Source organism: Paramisgurnus dabryanus, chromosome 11 (assembly GCF_030506205.2).
Source record: "Paramisgurnus dabryanus chromosome 11, PD_genome_1.1, whole genome shotgun sequence".
In the NCBI taxonomy this organism is placed as follows: Eukaryota; Metazoa; Chordata; class Actinopteri; order Cypriniformes; family Cobitidae; genus Paramisgurnus; species Paramisgurnus dabryanus.
In genome coordinates this window covers 3,796,672-3,818,122 of record NC_133347.1, presented here as the reverse complement: position 1 = coordinate 3,818,122, position 21,451 = coordinate 3,796,672, and the positions used below count along the sequence as shown (strand labels likewise).

Genomic DNA, 21,451 nt, shown 5'->3' with positions numbered 1-21,451 from the left:
ACTTTGGCCAGATCTCTACCGATGGATGTTAAATCCACACATAGATATAGTAAGTTAGGTGAGCAAAGGTTGGTGGTACGTTACGTAGTTTTGTGGGCTTGAGAAAATAGTTTGAGTAATTGTATACATATTTTAATTTCTTTGCACACGTGTATCAAATGCACAAACATACAAATGCTGAGTACGTGCAGTAACGTTATAACCTAAACACGGGTGCTGTTTAACAGTGTTTTATCTTGTAAATTCATTTATGGGGTAACAGTTCGCCGATGTTTTATCGCTAAATGTAACGTACGGAACCTCGGGCGGTATCGACTTCCTACGAAGCGTGTGTCTGCGCATGCGCAGCAGGTCACCGAAAGAATCGCTGTTCGAAGGAGAGAACGAGGGAACAGCGCGATCGACTGCGCGACACGCGATGAGGTAAGAATGTGTCATAATTCTGCAAATGTTCAATACAGTGTTTGTTTTTGCGTTGCAAAAACGCGTGTTTACAAAGCGGACTGTGTGAAAATTGCATTGTTTTACTGTATAAATAAATAAATGGAAGATCGCGTTCGGAAAGTCGGTGTCGAGACTGCATCGCTAAAAGCATAGGGAGTACAGGAGGGGAGGGTAAACAGTGACTGTGGGCTCTTTAAGCTCATGCAGCACAGCGAAATGGAGGTTGTAGAGTCGTGTGAAATAAACTTATGATGTGTTTAAAATGCACGAATAATTGTCAGCTGTCTATACGCGCTATGTTTGATAATAATATCGCTAAATGTTACGTTGTTTGCGCCGTGTTTTGCTTTACAGGCTGGTCGGGACAGCATTCCACAGTCCAGCGATAGCTGTAATGGAGGCTGGCGAAACTCGTGTCGATTATTTTCCGACAATCTGCATGTCTAATATGCTGAGCTTTGATATTTACAACAAGGTAGACATGTTAGGAATTAAACCGCGTCAAAAGCGCTCAAAATTGAAGTGGTTAAAGTTGTTTATTTGAACCAAAAAGAGTGAATCGGTTCAGTTTCGAGCGAGTTGTTCTCGCGTGTCCGAGCGCAAGCGAATTAACATTAACATTAACAATTACTGTGCCGCTTCATAAAAAAAAATAGATCTATTAAACACGTCATAAATTAACTTTTACGATTTAAAATAGATTAAAAAGTAACTTAAACAAACCAAAATGTCGTGGAATATTAAACAATATATTTAAATATTAAATGTATGTGCATAACCCACATAAAAAATACTAAATTATACTGTAGTATTTTTTTCTATAGTAGATTGTAGTAAAATATTTAGATACTACAAAGTTTTTGTACATTGCCATAGTAAATATTAAAGGAAACTACAGTACAGTTCTTTAATTCATTGTAGTTGTTATTATTACAGAATATATTAGTATTAACAACATATAGCGATTACAGTAAAGGAATAATGTATAAGCAGGAAGTTGTATTGCAGAAATAAGCCAGTGTATCACACTCAAGGGGATTATTTCGCGATAACAAGCAGCTGTCGGTACCTTATCCCGCTCATTACACAGCTATTTACCTCATAAGAGGGTAAGAAACTTTAAATATTGATTTGAAATATTTCATTTGCTAATTTTTAACAAATGCAGTCCTTTCACAAGAAAACCTTTACTTTCGGTTTTAGGGCGAGACGTTCAAATGTCACAAACACACCATTTTGTCTAATCATTTGTAAATATAACGTTTTGTGTAATATTATACTTTACCCGTCAAAATGATTTGCAGCATTTTGGTTACGGTGTGTTATTAGTTTTGAGCGGTTGTTATTTCGAAATAACAAACCTGCAAATGTTGCAACTAGCCAATCAGAATAAAGCATTCCATAGAGCCTTAAAATAAAGTACTATATAGACGGATTCATCGGACGCACGTTATAGACGTCTGGATCCGAACTTTACTTCCGGTTTTTTCAATGGTCTGACTAGTTGCTAAACTGATCTCTTGAACAAATGCCTCGTCGAAAATAACAAATGTTTTGGTTTCCTAGGTAATCTATGTGTTGTTTTTTTGCTTGTTATATAAATAAACTACATTTAAAGTACTTTGTGGTTATTTATTATTAGCGGAGTTTACCGGAAGTTACGTGCGGACCGCGACAGCCGCTTGTTTATGTTGTTACTGCTGAAACTGTCAATAGTCGGTTTCAGCAGTAACAACATAAACAAACGGCTTTCGTGGAACAAAAATAACTTCCGCTAAACTCCGCAAAGAATCAATAACAACAAAGTCTTTTTAGAGTAGTTTATTTCTGATAACAAGTAGATAACCTAAGTTTAAATCATAGCGTATCAAAAACGACACTTAGCTAATGTTACTGTGTAAAATGTGTACTATATAATGTATACAATCTTAACTAGTAACTACAGATCGGCTGCAAACCTCCCATCAAATAGCGGTAATCTTCGATTGCCATCTTTCCTAGTCTTTAGGAAACCAAAATGTTATTATTTTCGACGAGGTATTTATTTCAGAGTTCAGTTTAGCAACTAATCAGATCATAAAACAAAAAGAGACCAGAAATAAAGTTCCGCTCAAACGCGTAATTGCCTGGCGGCACGTGCGTTCGATGAAACGGTCTATACTACAATTTGCTAGTTTACTATAGTAAGTATTAAACAATATTTTTTCGTGTGGGTGTTGCACTATAAGGAGCATATTTCTTATTAGGATAACATTTCACGGTTCAGGTGATTGTCTTGACATTTTCGTAGAATAGTTAAGTCTTGTAAATGTAATTAAGTTTTTTTTTTTTTTAAGGTAAAATTCTTGATTGTTTTACACCCCCGAAATGCCGCAGCCATATTTATTTAAGTATTAAAGTCATTTCAGTGAGTCAAATTAAAATGAACATCGCAGTCATGCTAGTGTATTGTTTGTTTGATATTTACTAGTCAGTTTTACTATTGAACATTTGTGTTTGTTTATCAGCTAGCTACAAGTGCACATGATATCAAGACTTGAATGTTAAAATATACTTCAAGTTTTACATTTCTTTTAATCTGTGCCATGTTTGTAGACAATAACAAGAATTGTATATTTACTAGATAGAAATGATAAAAATAATTTTGATTTATGGTTGCGGAGTTGATAATTACTCGCTTACTAAACTCTAAACTTAATCAGCCCGCTTAACAAGCTAATCTTATCCTGTTTAAATCTTCCTAAGATAAATGATCCAATTTGAGTTAAAACAACTTAGATTAATTTATGTTGATTGCATCTATTTTATCATGTTTATGTTTTTCTAATTATAGAGATTTTTTAAAATGTTTATTCCCTTGGCCATCTTTTTAGCATTTAGTGTAATTAGTTATAATAACAAAAAATTAGGGCTTCAGAGAGTATTTTTTTATTACTATTTTCTATTTATCTATTTAAATTTTCTGTTTTAATTTTAACATTGTATTATGTTGGCTTCTAGCTATTGTTGTTACTCTGCTTTGCGTATTTCATTGCTATAGTAATTGCGGTGCATTGCAGAGATCGAATATCAGCTTATTTGTATGGACCTCTCTACCGTCGCTTCTGGGCTCGGTGCAAAATCCATCACCATAGCAACCGCTCGTTTCTGTCCCATTCTATAAATATTCTCCTTCACGCTAGTCTGCCGTGTTTCTGCTAGCTCGAGCTGATACGGCAATTTAATAGAGGGATTTTATTTACATTTGGTGCAGGGCATTGGCAAAGACTTTTCTTTATAAGCTTTGCTGTATTGTTGTATAAAAACAGTGACTGATGCAATGTAAATTATTCTTTATTCTAATATTTTTTCTCTGGCTTTTTCAATTATGAACATTATCAGTGTTAAGCTATATATCTGTGTGGTTTTGTTTGTTTTGTCATTGTCAATGCATAGTTTACGCCAAGCCAATAGAAATGAAGCACGTTTTTAGTGGCAAATAATGATATAATATTAACAGGTTGGAAATGTAAACAGGTTGTGCAAGAATTATTTTTCAACTTATTTTTTCTTTATTTCTGTTATCTATTTACAGATATATTATAATGATCTGTAACCCATAAAGATATGGAACTTTGACAGGTCAAGATACCCGGACGCACCCCAACAATTTGAGATGACACTTCTTCATCCTACGTTTATAGATAAGTGGACTTTTTATTGAAAATGTGAGTCACCAGTTCTTCTTGAGATGTCTCGGAAGCATCGGTCTGATAAGTCTAGTATTAATAAAGACCTCAGACCCAAGAGAAGAGATCAGATATGACTGATGAGCTAAACAGGTTGTCATCTGACCGGGAAGAGACGGATCGGGATGCATCTATGCCCACCGGAGCAAACACCGACACTGCCATGATGGAACCACTGGAGGATGACTCGCCATGCGAGGTGACGGTTGAGGTGCTTCCTGATTGGCTGAAACCAATGGAGGAGGACGATGATGCTGTCGAGAATGAAAAGACCGTTGTGCGACGCACCAGGAAGACCAATCCTCACATGTATGTGCCTGATATTTGTTTGCATTTATATACTTCCAATTTTAAGGCTGTGTTGTATGTCTTGCTTCAAGATTTAATGTATGGAGCTGCTGGAGAATCTGAAATATTCAGGCCTAACTTTAAGATTAGAAAATCAATTTAGTTTCTCTTGTGTATTTACAGTGTCAAAGTAAAGCGTGGCAGAGGTCGACCTCCTCTTCCCAAAAATGTTCGTGCTCGACTCGACAAGATTAAAGCATTGAAGGGTAGCGGTGGTGTGCAAGCAAAGGTACGTGTACTGTTTTGCTTTGCTTATTTTCTGATTCGGTCAGAAATCATATTGAGATTGATTGATTCATTTTGTGATTTGAAGAATAGTATTGTCACGGCCATATTCCCGAAATTGGATCATATTTTAACCTCATTCTTTCTGGTTGCTTGCCATGTGTAGAGTGTCAATACCCCCAATAAAAGGAGACGATCAAGAAGATCCATAACTGACCCAGGTCCGACCCAAACTCCGGAGGTTTTACCTAGAACGGCCCGCAGCCCGATCTCCACACCGCACAGATTCCAGCTCACTCCATTGTCACCAGCAGCAGCCATAACCATCTTTTCTCCCCAACAATTTCGTAGTCCTCCACGTCTCACGAGAGTCTCCCCGCTCAATGTCGACGGTACACGGATACCCTGTCACTCTCCATCCGTACAGCTGAGCAACGTTTCCCAACAATTAAGTCCAGCCACACCCGGGAATAACGGCATTCAGCTTCCCGCTCATCTCTGGCAGTGCCCACCTCTGCAACCTCTTAGCCCTCGGGGCGCATTCGTAGATCAGACCGTGACAATTGAGTCACAGGATTTTCCAAATGCCATTTTCAATGGAAAAGAAACAGAAAAGCAAGAAATCCTGCTTCTCATCAGGTGATCACGTTTTAAATATTTTGCTCAACTAGACTTAAATTGCCGATGAAATTTTTGCATGTGTTTTTAATTACCCCCTGTTTTGGATCCCGTACACCTGTTTTAGTGCTGTCTGTAATAGATCTGAATTTAAGGTGTTAATGAGCGTTTGAGATTATCAAGTTGTTTGGTTGTAATTTATATATTTTCCAACAGAGACTGTGTTGGCTGTGGCTGCCAGTTTCCTGCTGAGAACGTCGGGGACTCGTTGTGTCGTAAATGTAAACGTATGTACACACTCTGTATTGTCAGCAAAAATATGTCACTGTGTGATATTTCTAATGAGTCTCTTTGATATTTATTGCTAAGTAATAACTGAAACAATTAATTTTTCAGCGGACAAGAAGTCATCTCCTCCAAACATAGTATTTAGAAAGGTATGTATGTATCATTAACCCTGGCTGTATGCCATTGACACTTCAGTACTGTAATACAATTGCAAAAGAACATTTATGTACTAAAATAATGTTGGATTCATTTGTTCAACATTAGTAATTATACAATGTTACAAAATACTTTGAAAGGGTCATATCATGAAAATCTGACTTTTTCATGTTAAAGTGCTATAATTGGGTAGTTCTAATATGAAAAAGATCAACCCGGTAACTTAGTTTGGTAAACCATTCTCTGCAAACATGTGAAAAAATCAGGTCATAAAAATTTGGCTCCCCTTGTGATGTCAGAAGGGAATAATACCGCCCCTTAATCTGCACTATCCAACCACGACACTGCCAATTAGTGCCGAGAACAGTTCATTTGCATTTAAAATGACACAAAAAACACCATTGACACCTTGCACAAGGAGGGCAAGACACAAAATGTCATTGCAAAAGAGGCTGGCTGTTCACAGAGCTCTGTGTCCAAGCACATTAATAGAGAGGCGAAGGGAAGGAAAAGATGTGGTAGAAAAAAGTGTACAAGCAATAGGGATTTTCTGAGATACTGAATTTGGGATTTCCCTTAGTTGTCAGTTATAATCATCAAAATTAGAAGAAATAAACATTTGAAATATATCAGTTTGAAATCACTATTTGAATGGAATTAGTGAAATAAAGAAACTTTTTTTTAACTTTTTTTGAATTATATGACCAGCACCTGTATATAGCGTGTGATATGACATGTGCGTATGATGGTTTCACCAGAAGAGAAACACTAAATGAGAAGAATTGATGATTTCTAGAATGATTTTGTGGGGCAGTGCATTGTCAGGGGAAGTTAACTCTTTGCCAGCCATTGAGGAGTTATCTCATAAATTAAAAGAAAATGCTTGCCTGCCAATGACGAGTTTTACGGCACTCCATATTTTCACTAATATCAACTAGGTGGCGCTCTTACCCAACTTTAAAAACACTGAAGCATCCACTGATCCAAAAACAGTAAAAACTGTGTATGTTTTAATCATCATTCTGAATCTGATCTAACAAAATTACTTTACAAAAATACAATTATCTCAGCTTTTGCTCAAATGTGGTATTTAAAAGAAAAAATGTAAGTGGTGATAAAAAGAGAACAAATAAGGATGGGATTTTTTGATTGAAAGCAGAGGGTCTGTTCTTACATTTAATATATTGTATGTTTACATATTTAAAGAAGAACATTTTCTGGAAGGCATTAAAGTTTGTGAAAATCATGAAAAATGCTGCCATTGGCTGGCAACTTTTATAAAAAATGATGGAGGGGAAAGAGTTAAAGAGATAGTTAATCCAAAAGTCCCTTTTTTACTTTCATGTTGTTACAAACTTGTTTAAATATCTTTGTTCTAATGAACACGAAGCAATGTTCGTAACCAAACCGATCATGAGCCCCATTCACTTCCATTGTAGGAAAAAAGAAAACTACGTGTACAGTGCGCGCGACCCAGAAGTGATTATTATGTGTGGATGCACACGTTTTGATATCAATATTTAAACGATATGTTGTGTGGCCCTATTAAAATGACTTGTGAATTGATAAATTGTTCTTGGTAAAAGTCGGTCTTTTCTTTTGTAGGTGTATTCATGGCCTGGTTTGCTCATGTGCACTTTGTCATCGTATTATTTCTGTACTGCGGTGTAATGCCACTGTGATGCTGTAGGGCTTTGGCGATACTTTTGAGTGTTTGAGTCTAAATAACACAGTGACCGCTGTTACCCTACCTATACAAAGTCCAGATTATCCATTATTTTCTTTTCTTCAATATTTGTTTTGTTTAAATGTGAAACCACTGTTTATCATATTTTAAGTTTGCTTCTTAAGTTTTTTATTTTTATTTTTTCATGTTTTTGTTGTTTTGTTGTTATTTTTAAGGTGGGACAGGACAAGTGGGAAGTGGGGAAAACAAAACCTCCAAAAAAACTGGTAATACTTATAATATGTAGACACAAGTGCATCTGTAGGGCTGTGAAACGGTAGTAAGCACAAAAGTATTGCCAAAGATCATGCAATAATCCAGTAGTAGCTAAACGTCTGGAGATCTGAACTCATGACGCTCTGTATGTGTTGCAGAATTCAAATCCTAACTTCAAGAAAAAAATGAAAAAGGTGAGTGCTTTATGTCTCTGTTATTAACTCTGTTATTTCTCCTCCTGTTATTAAACATATAAAAAGTGCTATAATTCAAACAGTGATCCTGTGTTTGTGTGTTCAGGATTTCGTCCCTGATGGTGATGAAGAAGATGAAGACTATGATGATGATGATCAGTTGGTGAGTCTCTGTCCAATAAATAAACACCGGCGGCATCTTTGAACACAAGTCTTGTGTAGTTTTTGCAATTGTGGACTGGGTTAAAGAAACGGTTCACAAAAAATTAAAATAAGCCCATTTTTTACTCTATAAAGGTCAGTTTTTCAAATATGCAAGACAGGTGCCCTCCAGGAACAACGTTGGAGGCCCCTTATATAGAGCGTGGGACTCTACCCCTGTTCCTGGAGGGCACCCGTCATGCATACTTTAAAACTGACCTCTAGAATAAATTTGTTTATGTTGTTGCCACTAAAACCGTCTGTAAAAATGCTACAAACGCTTCATGTTGATTATTGGCTAGTTAAAAGGTGAGCATGGCAATTGATATAATAATTTTTTTTCATCAGACTCTTAATGGATTTTGCCAACAAAGCGGTATTTCTGAATGGCCAGAGGCCGGGATAAAGCACATTTGAAACAAAGTATTTGATAAACATATAGTCTGTGTTAGGGCTGGGCGGTATGACGGTATCTTCCGTTACCGTGAAAAATATATATGAGATTCTGTCTATCAAAACTTAATCTGTTGTTATCTTCTGGGCATTTTTACTTTAACACTAACTTTAAATTGCCCATATTTTAAATCTGTGGCAAATATTTAGTTAAAAGCTATAGTGAGTGGCAAATTTTTGTATTTAAAAAACAAAATAAACTGAAAAACATATGAAGAGTTTTGTTTCAAAATGCGATAAATGCCATTTAAAAAAAATACTTGCCACCAAAATCAGTATTGTATCTGGTCAGTATTAAAAAGTAAATTCTTAATTTTACGCAAAATCTGATATCCGCCGTGTCGTCATTTTCTCCTTTTTTCCAAAACGCTATAAACGCCGGTCCTACTTTTCTGCAGGATGCAATAAATCCGCTCAACCAATCACAGCGCACCATTTCACGCATTGTAAACAACAATGGCGGCGCGTTGACTACACACAGAATCCTAGTTTTCCTCATCTACTTTGTACTTCTTGATCAACAAACAAACAAAAACAAAATAATACTGTGATGGCATTGATAAACCTGTGGTGGTTTTCTGTGGCGCGAAAGAAACGTTAGTCATCAAAATCAAATAATTTACCTGAGAGGCACTTGGGCGAAGGAAAAATGCCGGCTTTTTTTTGCTCAAAATTGAGCAAGACCGAAACATTTTACAGCTGATCACTGTCAAAAAAGTTCAGTGACGACATCCCAAGTATAACCGCATCAATGACAGTGTTCTTAATATGACAAACTAAGTGTTTGGATTAATTCCATTTTTTATCAGTGTATAACCACTAGTTGACTAAATGAAGATAACATGGCAAAGATAAATGCACATTTATAGATTGATTCAATAGATTTATAGCATTTTGAAAAAAAGAATCCGTTTTTATGATAAATCTTTGAAAATCAAATTATGGATTTGAATAATTAATGTAATTATAACCTAAAGATGCTATGTGAAAGTGGTTTTCATCTTGTCACTTTCTTGGAATAGAAAACACATTTTTACCCAAATTAGTCAAAATGGATTTATTGTGTTTTGGAACCCAACTCTTCACATATACCGTGAAATATACCATTTACCGTGAAATAAAATGACTCATTCCTCGAAATGGATTTTTGGTCATACCGCTCACCCTTAGTATATGTTTCTTAATGGCAAAACAAACATTTGTGTGTCACAAGCTTCTCACCGTCTGTGTTTCTGCTTTTAGGATGGATCTAAAGGACTGACAAAACAAGGTAAAATTCCAAATTATTTCTGCTTAAATGAAATATACACCAATTTTTAGGAAATATACAAAAGTTGTTTGGTCAAAAGCAGTAAGCTGTGGTCTATTAGGCTACTGTCGCTTTAAGAGCTGCTGTTACACATCTGACGGTTTACATTCATTTAGGGGTCCCTTGCATGTATTTAACATAACTTTGTATGTTTTAAACACAGTAAAATCCAAAGGACATCTTGTTTCAGTACTCTGAACAAAGCTGCATTGACAGCCAACAAGTTCGGGTGCAGGGTTCCCACGGGTCCATGAAATCCTTGAAAGTTTGTGAAATTCAAGGCCCTGGGAAGTTTTTGAAAATATACATACAATTTGAGGGTATTGAACCTAGAAAGTCCTTGAAAGGTCCTTAAATTTGAAGTAAACTAAGGTGTGGGAACACTGCGAGTGACTATGTCAGAGGAATACTGTGCAAGTAAATCTCTTGAAATTGACAAGGCATTAAAATGCATGAAAATAAGAAACATTTGTGATATGATGCTGCTTTAAAGAACACGACACATTGTAATTATGAAGACGTTTCACAATCTAATATTGTCATGTTGTGCACCTCTTCTATCTTGGTCACATCAAAGCGCTCCACACATTATAAGAAGAAAACTTGTAACTGAGACTTTTAAATCAGAATTTTTTTATTGTACTGTTTGTGCTCTCTTGTATGTTGAAAATCTGATATGATTTTAAAAATTGTTTAGAGAGGGCCAAATATAAGAAACGCAATAGCAGGATGTGCCAGCAGTGTGACGCGTGTATGAGAGATAAAGACTGCGGCGTGTGTGACTTCTGCATGGACAAGCCCAAGTACGGTGGCAGTAACAAGAAAAGACAGAAATGCCGCCTGCGTCAGTGCCAGTTTCAGTCGAAGCTTTGCCATCAGATGAAGGTATGTAATTATCTCCAAAAGAGCATGACTCTCATGCCTTTCTGCCAAAAGTTAATTTGCGGAATGCTTCCTGGTTTAATGTATTGTTTTTTTAGGAACTGGCAAGGAGTCCACGGAGAAATAAAAACATCAAGCAGAAGTTCAAGGCGCGTGGAAGACCACGATCAAGAAAACGGAGAAACAGAAGAAACCCCTGGGAAGATGATGATGACGATGACGACGACGATGATGAGGATGATATCACTGATACGGCCGATGAGATGGAGAAAATGAAACGACCCAAGCCCAAAGGCACCAGAAGAAGAGCGAGGAAGAAATGGAGTTACAGTTTTAAGGAAGAGGAAGAAGAGATGTTTGTTGAAGCGGTGGTTGACGATGTCGAAGCGGATGAGAACGAGGTTTCTGACTTTTAAACATAGCATGAAATGTTACACAGACAGACAGACAGACGAGTGTAAGGTTAAGTCTGATTTATACTTCTGCATTGGACCAATCCCGTAGCCTCAGTTTTCATTTATACTTAGGCATCGTTCTTATAGTCGATGTGCAATTATGCATGCAGACTGTTAGGAGGCAGTGACCACAGGCATGTTACTGCTGTAACCTAAGTTCTTTTCAGACCGAGATTACGCAAAAAAAAACTGCAATCAGGGAATTTTCTGGGATTGTTTCATTTTTGGTTCACTTACACTGCCAATTATTTTCTGGAATCTGTGCGTGCATTCACACACATGCCATAAAGATCCCGTCCATACGTCACGTGTCTTTACTTTCTCTGAATGCACGCACAAATTCTGGAAAATCATTGACAAGAACGATGTAAATAAAAAATCAAACAATCCCAGACAAATCCCAGAAACATTTTCCATGTATTTTACGTAATGTCTGTGTAAAAAGGGCTATAAGGGAAGAGGGTGTGGTGTTATATTTTTAGTGAGGTGCACTTCAGAGTACACGTAGGTCTGACGCAGAAGTATAAATCTGGCTTTAGACTAAAAATATTTTCTGCAGAAAGTTACATTCAACACTGATATTTTTTAATAAGTCGGATCTTTATTTGGGAGTTCTTTTAGTCCCCCTAGCTATTTTTAGGCATATCGATACAGAATATAATTCATTCTGAGTTAATATCTTGGTCTTGGAAACTTAGTCAGCGAAGCAAAGCAAACATTTATTCAAAGGTGGTGTGTGTAAATTTTAGCGGCATCTAGTGGTAAGATGGCGAATTGCAACTCAATTTTACCCCTACATTTTAAGACACATATGGTAGCCCCCACAGGACAAACTTGTCGTCGTCTGAGACAATTTAGGGATGAAACGCACTCGGTAGAGCAGTTTGTCCGTTTAGGGCTACTGTAGAAACTTAATGGGGACTTCCATGTAATGAGACCCCCGGTGTATGTAGATAAAAACTGTAATAAAAACAATACAGTTTATTATTTAAGGTCTTTATACATCACTGATAATATAGTTATTATGTACATTATAGTGCATATCTGTCAAGAGATTTTTCTAAGGGCGTTTTCACATTAGCACTTTTGGTGCGCACCCGGGTTCGATTGACATCAGAGTTCGGTACATTTGGATGATGTGAACGCTGTCTTTCGAACTCGGGTGCGCACCCGCGAAACGTACTCGAGTCCGCTTAAAAAGGGTGGTCTGGGGTTCAGTTCATGTGAACTCCAGATCGGTTCGCTGCTAATGTGAGCGCAATCGTACCAAATCGCGGAAGTGATTACGTATTATATGGAATGTCCCACCAAAACAGACGTGTGTGTTTGTGTGCGTGCACTTACCTTGACAACAACATGCATAGAATGCTTGCTTGACTTTTGTTCTTATTTTTTTAAACCTTTGGTTTTGTTTTCAAAGAAATAATACAGAAACGCACTTTCGTTTGTCTGCCGCAAACATACTAAAGTCGTTTCGATGACAACGCGGTCTGTCCGCCGACGTCAATTTTTGCGGAGGCATTCAGAAATCATCTCTCTGCTTGCAGTTAGTCAATCACACTTGTCGTCTTCTCGTTTACAGCGGTTGCCAAGCAACATGAGAACGCGCCGGCTGCAGCTTGATGATGCAAGCGTAGCGCGGTTCGGATGCAAAAATAATATGTGAACACAGTCCATGGGGGGCATGGGGAGGGGGGATCAATCGATCTCGGGTTCCGACCAGGCAATCGCACCAAATGTGAAACCGTCCTAAAAGTTACACAATGCACCTTTAAAAAAAGTAAACAATGAAACTGCAATAGAGAAGAGGAGAAACAAAAACCCTGGAGATGGATGAACAGGGCATGTTGGATTTCTCCTGCTTACAATGCAAATGCTTTACCCATTAATAAAAACACAGAGCTCATGTTTTTCTTACTCAGTCTGTGTGAATCAGTTGTGAAAGTGGGTGTGGTTTGTGTGATGTCACACTATAAATGCAAATGTGATGTTTGTTGGCGCAAAGCCAAACTGTTTTGAGTTTACTAGTGGGATGATTCCTAATAGATCTATAAATATTAAATGAATGTCTTTATGATGTTTAAAGCAATACTTTTAATTTATGTATTTTCATTTTTTCGTCCACAGTCTGATTCCCTATCATTGGTTCAGAATGAGCCTGTGAAGATGATAGGGGCCAACAGTCAACATTTAAATGGGTTCAGTGTCAACCAGACACCTCAGTCTCAGGTGAGTAGATGATAACAAAGATGTTTTTTTACTTTTTATTTTAAACCCACACTAAATTCTGCAGTACATCGGCCCTCTAGGACTGAATTTGGGCACGCCTGCTTTTAAGGGAACCCTTCTTTTGCAGTCCTAAATCTTTTTGCATCTCTTTGTTTTTGTATTTAAAGGAAATATACTACACCATGCCCGGTGTACCAGAGGCATCTAATATGCTCAGCCCTGTTACTGTGAGAAATGATCATTCAGAACCGCCGAATGAGCCCAGCGCCGCCGCCAGTCCTCTGCCTCCAGAGATCAGTCAGAATGATATACTGCAGATTGAGATGGTGAGAGTTGGGTCACCAGTGTCACAATTCATAAACCCCGAAAACACGACACGTCCTGAACAGCACGGAGATTCGACTGAACACACACCAGTGGTGAGTGACTCATTTAAGTCTTTGCATACTCGCATGATACCTTTAACAAAAGTCTTGTCCATGCATAATAAAAGCACATATATGGTCATGTGATACCTTGCTTCATCCATGCAAATGTCATTCATTTTTTAGATAACTCAGATCTTCAGTCTGGCAGCCGGAACGGAGACGGACTTTGAAAGAGACGTGGGTCTGATGGAGCTCTTCTCATCTCTACGTCAGACGCTGCTGCCTGCCCACTGGGTGGGCGTCATGGCCAAAGGCCCCATTTTACAGCTCCTGCAGTGCTCCAAACTCTCCACCATGGCCGACACGGTGGTCCAGATCGAGAAGGGCTTCTTCTACCAGATCAGCGTTCAGAATCAGCCTCTCCTCCTCATGCACTCCATCTACGTGAAACACCCGACCTGCCTGACCTCCGTCGGTGACGTGGTGTCGCTGTTGTTGGATCTGGAGGGAATGAGCGTGTGTCAGGGTCATCAGAGCTTTAACACGGGTTCACCCGGGGAGCCCAACATGTGCGTGCGGGCCGCCCTGTGCGATTTGCTCATTCCTAGGGACGAGGAACAGTGTGAGAAATGCGCTCGGCCTGCGGAGGTGTGACTGACGGTTAGATACGGCCGATTTTGCTTCCAAAAGATTTTTTGGTTTTAAACAGTCTGAAAAAGCTCAAAAAGGACCTTCCACCAGTTTTAAAGCTCATTTCTGTTATAGTAAGAGATGTCTAGTGCCTGATGCAAACCTCATACAGTATATAACCAACATTCAAAATGGTGCTTTTTATGTGGGAATTGGATTTCGCTGAAAAATATCTACAGAGAAATGACTCAGTAGAAAAGATGAGCTGGTTTCTGATGAAATCCTAATTTTTTGTCCAAATATTGAGACTCAACAATGGAGTATTTCTGTTTTTATTTGAACTACCTCTCGATGATTTCACAAACTTACATTATCCTTGAACCGCCCTGGTGCATATATTCACAGTATTGATTCACACAACCCATTCATTTCAATCAAAATGTTTGTGTAGTACAATAAAATGCTTCTTGTTCACTGCAAGAAGTGACTTTTTTACTTAGTATTTTTGTCTTGTTTTCAGTACAAATATCTAAACAGTTTATTGATGAGAAAAATGACCTAAGAAAATAAGTCTTAAAATATAAAAATAACAAAAAATATAAAATAAATTCAAGTGAATTTGTGCTTAAAACAAGGGGGAAAAATTGGGTAATTTTTCTTTGAATTAAGTGAAAAATTAAGAAAAAAGTAAATGTATTTCAAGAATTTTTTTCTTACCTCATTGGCAGATTTTTTTCTTGTTTTAAGCACAAATTCACAAAAATGTGAATTGTTTGTCTAAAATATTTTGTAACTTATTGTTTTTTAGGTCATTTTGCTCATCAACAATTCTTGATTTAAGATATTTGTACTAATAACCAGACAAAAATACTAAATAAGTCTTATTAAAAGGTCTTATTCACCAAGCAAATTTGTTTGTAAAATGTGTGTACGGACTTACAAATCATGATTCAACAAAAACTTTTTTCGTGAACAAGGAAAAATATATAACACAGATATATATTCGTTTTTTTCCTTGTTCATGATTATTGCGCTCGCACTGCAAAAAATTATTTTCAAGAAAACATTTTCTTAGTATTTTTGTCTTGTTTTCAGTAAAAAATTCTTATGCATTTTCTTGATGAGCAAAACGACCCAAGAAAATAAGTATAGTTTTTAGACCAAAAATTTCAAATTTTAGTGATTTTGTGCATAAAACAAGCCAATGGGAAAAGCAAATTTTTCTTGAATTTAATGTTTAAGAAAAATGTTAAGATTTTTTGCTTACCCCACTGGCAGATTTTTTTGCTTGTTTTATGAACAAAATCACTTAAATTTGCTGTTTTTTGCTAGACTTATTTTCTTGGGTCGTTTGCTCATCAAGAAAAATCATCTTAATTTAAGAATTTTTAGATTTTTTTAGTGAAAACAAGACAAAAATACTAAGTAAGAAAGTATTTTTTTATTTTTTTTGCAGTGCATTTAAAATACATTTTAGTATGAAAGTTTTTGTTGAATAGATTTGTAAGTTAAAACGTCCATACGCATGCTTAGTGAATGAGACCCATTGTTTGCAGTGTACTGTATGCGACGATGACACTTGTTTTCCCACCGTAATTTTGGGCACATAGTTTCAAACCTTTCGTAGACCGTTCGACGGAGGAAAGTTTAAACCAAAATGCTTTAACCTCCGTCTATGATTTTATCTGTATGTAATGATACCTTAGGCTTCTATTTTCATCCAAAAGCATGAAAACCATCTGTCTGTTTTTAGCAGGGTGCCTTTACACATAGGAAACGTTCTCGCGAGCTGAATGCGTTTGAAGATCCGTTCCAGACTTTTCTCACCTGTGTTAATGTGACTTAATTGTGTTACTCATGATAAAGTACAACTACTCACATGCCAGCAAACTGCATTAGTTCAGAGTTCAGAGCTGTGTGCATTTGTGTCTGTTATAATAATCCCAACCTATAGCCAGCTGTAGACATTAAAAATATTAGCAACTGTAATAATTTAAAACATTGATACACTTTGTTTTATTTTTTTAATACGTCTTACAAAAGATGTGAAGTAGAATCAGTCTCAAAATAGTTTTATTTAGTACAACTTTTTATGATTTGAAATATTTTGGAATTCATGCAAATTTCAAGACCGTGCTGAAATGGAAGAGAGATGGAAGCAATTCAACTGTAAAATACATAGTGGTCTGTTTATTTATAAATATGGGATGGATGCTGGAGATGTTACAGGAAGCGTCTCTGTTGTAAATTTTCTTCTTTCGGTCTGTTTAACCACCAAATTTAGTTTTTAGAGGATATTGTAAAATAATATTTTTTATGAAGCGTGGTTAAAGTTATTAAAGTTTTTCCTTACATGCAAACTGTTTTTCTTTTTTTTTATTCAAAGTGACAAGATCGGAAAGCATCTTGCTTCATAAACGTAGATTCGGGAAGATGGAGGGTTGAACTTGGGGCATGAGCCCCGGCCTAAGCTTGGATCTCTCTGAAGGTTCGGAGCTCCCTTTAAGGACAGCTAGCCAAGTTTGTTTACCATAATCATTAAGACTAAATCTTCATGCAAACTAGTAAAAGAAGGGTTAATTCAGGAAAGTCATCTCAATGTCAAAACATGTTCATATTTACCTCAGTTCACCCTATATTTATCTTAAGGCAGGAGTTTTCAAACTGGGGGCCGGGGACCCCGAGGGGGCCTTTAGGTGGTTCAAAGAGGTCTCCAGAAAATTTGAGTGAACAAATCATTTATTAGATGTTTTCATTTATTAGGTTTATCTTTCATATATACTGTATTTGCTTTGTATTTTTGTAGTGTGTTTTCCTTATTACAGTCTCTTTAAAATCCCTGCAGTAATCCCTGTAAAGCTGCCATGAAACAAGATTTATTATTATTATAATATACTGCAGTAAAAAATTTAATTGATAATGTAGCGTTACTTATAGCTGTGTCTTATTTTATAAAATATATAAATTGATAGGGTGTATATTTCAGGTAGGGGGCCCCTCACAGGAGGTTTATCATATTTGTGGGTCCTTGGCATCATAAAGGGGCCATATCATTAAAATCTGACTTTTGGTAAACCATTAACTGCAAGCATGTGAAAAATTAGTTAATTGAAGTCTGGCTCCCCTTATGATGTCATATCGTAGAGATCAGTGTTTGCATTTCATCAGATCATTTGCATTTTAAAGGACACACCCAAAAAGACACATTTTGCTCACACCAACAAAGTGGCAATTTTAACATGCTAAAAAAATTATCTATGGGGTTTTTTGAGCTAAAACTACACATACGTACTCTGGGGACACCAAAGATTTATTTTACACTTTAAAGGGGTGGTTTCCCCAGACAGGGCTTATCCTACTCCCAGACTAAATGCATGTTTGAGGTGTCTTAATTTAAAAACAACTTGCACTGAAATATTTTAACACATATATGTGCCATTGTTTTGTCCCAAAATGCACACTTTAACCCATAGTTTTGTTTTCACACAGTCTTCCACCAGGTGCCGCTGTTTCATTTTTTATAATGCAAAAACATGTATAACAGTGTATTCAGTTTGTCTTGTTCAAGAATGGATGCTGGTGAATAGACACCTTTAAAGAGACTCATTCTTAGTTATAGAGAATATAATGCATATCACTATTGGTGAACTCTTCTTAGTGTAATAAACAGTATTTGCTATGACTCTTAAACACTCATTTGTTCAGTTCTCAAGTGTTTAACAGAGAAAGAGAGAGAGAGAGTCATTCATAATGTTGTGCCTGAGCAGTTAATCCGGACATTAATCCTGAATGAACTGCTTTGTTTCCATACGGAAGTGCAGGAAAAGAGACCCGAGTGAATTTTCCCAAGTGTCTGGCTTTTGCATTCTGAGTCATCATGGATTGATATGCATGTCATCCTTTAGTATAAGTTTTTTTTAGCATGTATTGTTTATTTTTCTTTTAACTTCTAATTAAATTATTAGCTACTCAAAATAAGTAAATTTCCAAAAAAACCTACATCACTAAAATCAAAAACTATATTATGTCTGTGGTAAAGTTGTATTCTATTATTTTTATATTGTACATTTATATTTTACACATGTATGCATGCAGACACTGCTATCCAAAGCTGCTTACATCCCATACGGCAAAAAATATATATTTTCAAATATAAATTTAAATATATTTCAAAATATACAAAAATAGTCAAAATATATATGTACTGAAAACCAAAATATTTTTGACCAATTTTTGCATATTTTGAAATATATATATATATATATATATATATATATATATATTAAAGCATTTATATTCACGTCAAATTGAAAAAAAAAACTATGTTACAAACTTGTAAACATAACAAAAGGTTCAAATTAAATATATTTGCAACTGCAAAATATATACTTATAATTTTATACACACTTACTTTATACATTTTATTAAAGATAAATATATTTTTGTTGTATGGGTTGTGAAAATGTATGGGTTGTTGCCACTGAAATACATTTTGATATATATTTTAATATATGAAGGTAACAACAAAATATATTTTCAAATTCAAAAAATATATTTGATTAAGCTTTACTTTCTAGAAAATGTATTTATCATATATTTAAAACATATTTGTGGCCAAAAAAATTTATTTTGTGCCATATGGGATACATAACAAGGCCATTTTATTCAGTTTGTGTGTTCCCTGGGTACCTTAAAAAAATGATGTTAAAACAGTTTGGTTTTGCAAGTCAATTCAACCTACTATTTAAGTTTTGACCCAAGAATAGTTGACATAACTTATAAAAAAGTTGAATTTTTTTAAGTTAAAGTAGCCTAAAAATATATGTTGATTTGACAAAAATGCTGCACTTTTTATATTTACTTTATATATTTCCTTTTTACTCATTCATTTATAAAAGTAATTTGTATTCAGACATGTTAAAGGCTTTAAATTTTGGTACAGGATTTCTGAGATGATTTGTATATGAAAAGCATTAACAAATCAAACTATTGAATAAAAAGCTACAATTTAGCCACCAATTCATAATCCTCAATAGAGCTTTAGGGATTACTGCTGCCTTTTAACCTCTTATTTGCCAGAGAAGAAACAGACATCAGAATCTCATCATGTTCATGAACACACATGACATGAGGTAAACAAATTGCAACAATATAATCAAGAACAGCATTTATATAGGAAAAATAATATAATAAACTTTTATTTAGCAGATATTTTACACAGTAACGTTAGCCTAGTGTAGTTTTTGATACGATTTAACTATGTTACTAAGGTCATTCACTTGTTTATTTTGCTTGTTATAAGAAATAAACAACTGTGAAAAGATTTATTCTTATCGGAGTTTACCGGAAGTTACGTTTGTTCCACAAAAGCTCTTTATGTTGTTACTGCTGAAACCGTCTATAATGTATAAACTACAGATCAGCTGCCAAACCTCCCTTCAGATAGCATTTATCAATGATCACCGTCAGTAGGAAACCAAAATATTTGTTATTTTCAACGAGGTATTTGTTCCAGAGTTCATTTTATCAGCTAATCAGACTATTAGCCTAAACAAACAGAGACCGGAAGTTAAGTTCCGTCCAGACGCGTAACCGCGACAACACGCGTACCTCATATAAAACCGTCTGTATAATAAACGCTTGCTCTGCTATACATTTTTATATTTCATTTGATGTAAACATCAATTGCGTTCTGCTGCGACAGTGAAGGGGTTAAAGCAGACACCAGATACTAAATGTGGATGAAATGTGATTGGTTTGGTCCCCGTGTGTAGATCATGGCAGGATAAAACATACAGCCCCTGCAGATGGAGCACGCTTGGCTTTGTGTGTAAACACTGGGGCTGTGTTGAAGAAGAAGAGGAGGAGGAGGAGGATGATGATCTTGAATCAATAAGCAGAAGACACTCACTCATCTCAGTGCAGGACTAAAGACGCTCCTGAAATGATGCAGAGGACCTCACGTGCACGGATGAGCAGGTATTTATCTTCACTTGAAATGGGGCAGCACATGTTGTGATATTTGGGTGTGAGATGATGTTTGCATGCAGCACATGGTCAGCAGCAGAAACAAACACAGTCGATATGATTAACGTGTTATTATTTACACGTGCTGTGTGCAGTATTTATAAACAATGTATTTATTATGTGCTGATATGTTCGCGTGCCCGCGCATTGCTGCTTTCTGAAACATTTCTTTCGGGTGCGTTTACGCTTAAATGGCAGTTTTTCAGTTGTGTGTGTTTCTTATATATTTAATTTAAAGTCTTGTTGGGGATGCTGTGAGTTTTTTTATATAACAATTTAAATATCTTGATGATCATATGAAGGTCTCGCCCCAAATGGAAGCGCATGATCAGATTGTGAATAACGGGGTCATACATTCACACTTGAATAAATTGGTTTTCTTGTATTTCTGTGGTAAATTTGAGGTTATTTGTTTTTGTATCTGTTGATAAGATGCTGTAGGGGCAGTTTGGAGATGTGGAGCTCCTGTGCGCATTTCTGTATGAAGAATTGGGCGTGTTCACGAGTTAGGCGCACTTCTGTTTATTACTTATTTTCTCAAATATTTAAGGGAGATATTTGCTCTAATCCTTTAAAAATAAATATTGAATAACTTCATTTAAACTTTTTTCATTAAAAGCCAAGGTGTGCTCTATGTTTTTTTTTTTTCTTTTGTAAACTTGTTACTATATAAATTATACTATATTAAAGGGATAGTTCAACCAAAAATGAAAATTCTGTCATCATTTACTCACTCTCATGTTGTTACAAACCTGTTTAAATCTTTTTGTTATTAAGAACACGAAGGAAGATATTTTAAGGAATGTTTGTAAATCGATCATAAGCCCCATTCACTTCCATAGTATTTGTTTTTCCTACTATGGAAGTGAATGGGGCTTATGATCGGTTTGGTGACAAACATTCCTCAAAATATCTTCCTTCGTGTTCATAATAAAGAAATGAATAGAGATTTGT

The 21,451-nt window shown here is 36.0% G+C and overlaps 2 protein-coding genes across 5 annotated transcripts in view; both read left to right on the top strand.

The window, feature by feature from the left end:
• Positions 1-268: 268 nt before the first annotated feature.
• Positions 269-16,529, top strand: mbd1a (methyl-CpG binding domain protein 1a). 3 transcript variants are annotated; one of them, XM_073816197.1, is made up of 15 exons: positions 269-423; positions 4,066-4,481; positions 4,644-4,749; positions 4,912-5,384; positions 5,580-5,650; positions 5,760-5,800; positions 7,710-7,760; positions 7,908-7,943; positions 8,050-8,106; positions 9,840-9,867; positions 10,604-10,791; positions 10,887-11,189; positions 13,371-13,472; positions 13,640-13,891; positions 14,024-16,529. In XM_073816197.1, exons 2-15 carry the CDS (start codon positions 4,246-4,248, stop codon positions 14,492-14,494), a joined length of 2,415 nt encoding a protein of 804 aa, XP_073672298.1. In that variant the 5' UTR covers positions 269-423; positions 4,066-4,245; the 3' UTR covers positions 14,495-16,529. The 3 variants fall into 3 exon arrangements, with proteins under 3 accessions (XP_073672298.1, XP_065126334.2, XP_065126335.2); XM_065270262.2 differs by having other exon boundaries at positions 4,019-4,481; XM_065270263.2 differs by lacking the exon at positions 7,710-7,760 and having other exon boundaries at positions 271-423; positions 4,019-4,481.
• Positions 16,530-20,224: 3,695 nt separating this feature from the next.
• Positions 20,225-21,451, top strand: part of ccdc120a (coiled-coil domain containing 120a) — a 55,037-nt gene continuing 53,810 nt past the window's right edge. For both annotated transcript variants that reach the window (XM_065270219.2, XM_065270217.2), the window contains exon 1: positions 20,225-20,449. The gene's annotated coding sequence lies outside the window, so the exon portion shown is untranslated. The remainder of the gene's footprint in view (positions 20,450-21,451) is intronic.

Bases quoted from the DNA above. Each gene is read 5' to 3' on its own strand.
- mbd1a (XM_073816197.1), top strand. From the start codon at position 4,246: ATGACTGATGAGCTAAACAGGTTGTCATCTGACCGGGAAGAGACGGAT. The intron at 4,750-4,911 runs GTACGTGTACTG...TGCCATGTGTAG, and splicing joins GCGGTGGTGTGCAAGCAAAG to AGTGTCAATACCCCCAATAA. The intron at 5,651-5,759 runs GTATGTACACAC...TTAATTTTTCAG, and splicing joins GTTGTGTCGTAAATGTAAAC to CGGACAAGAAGTCATCTCCT.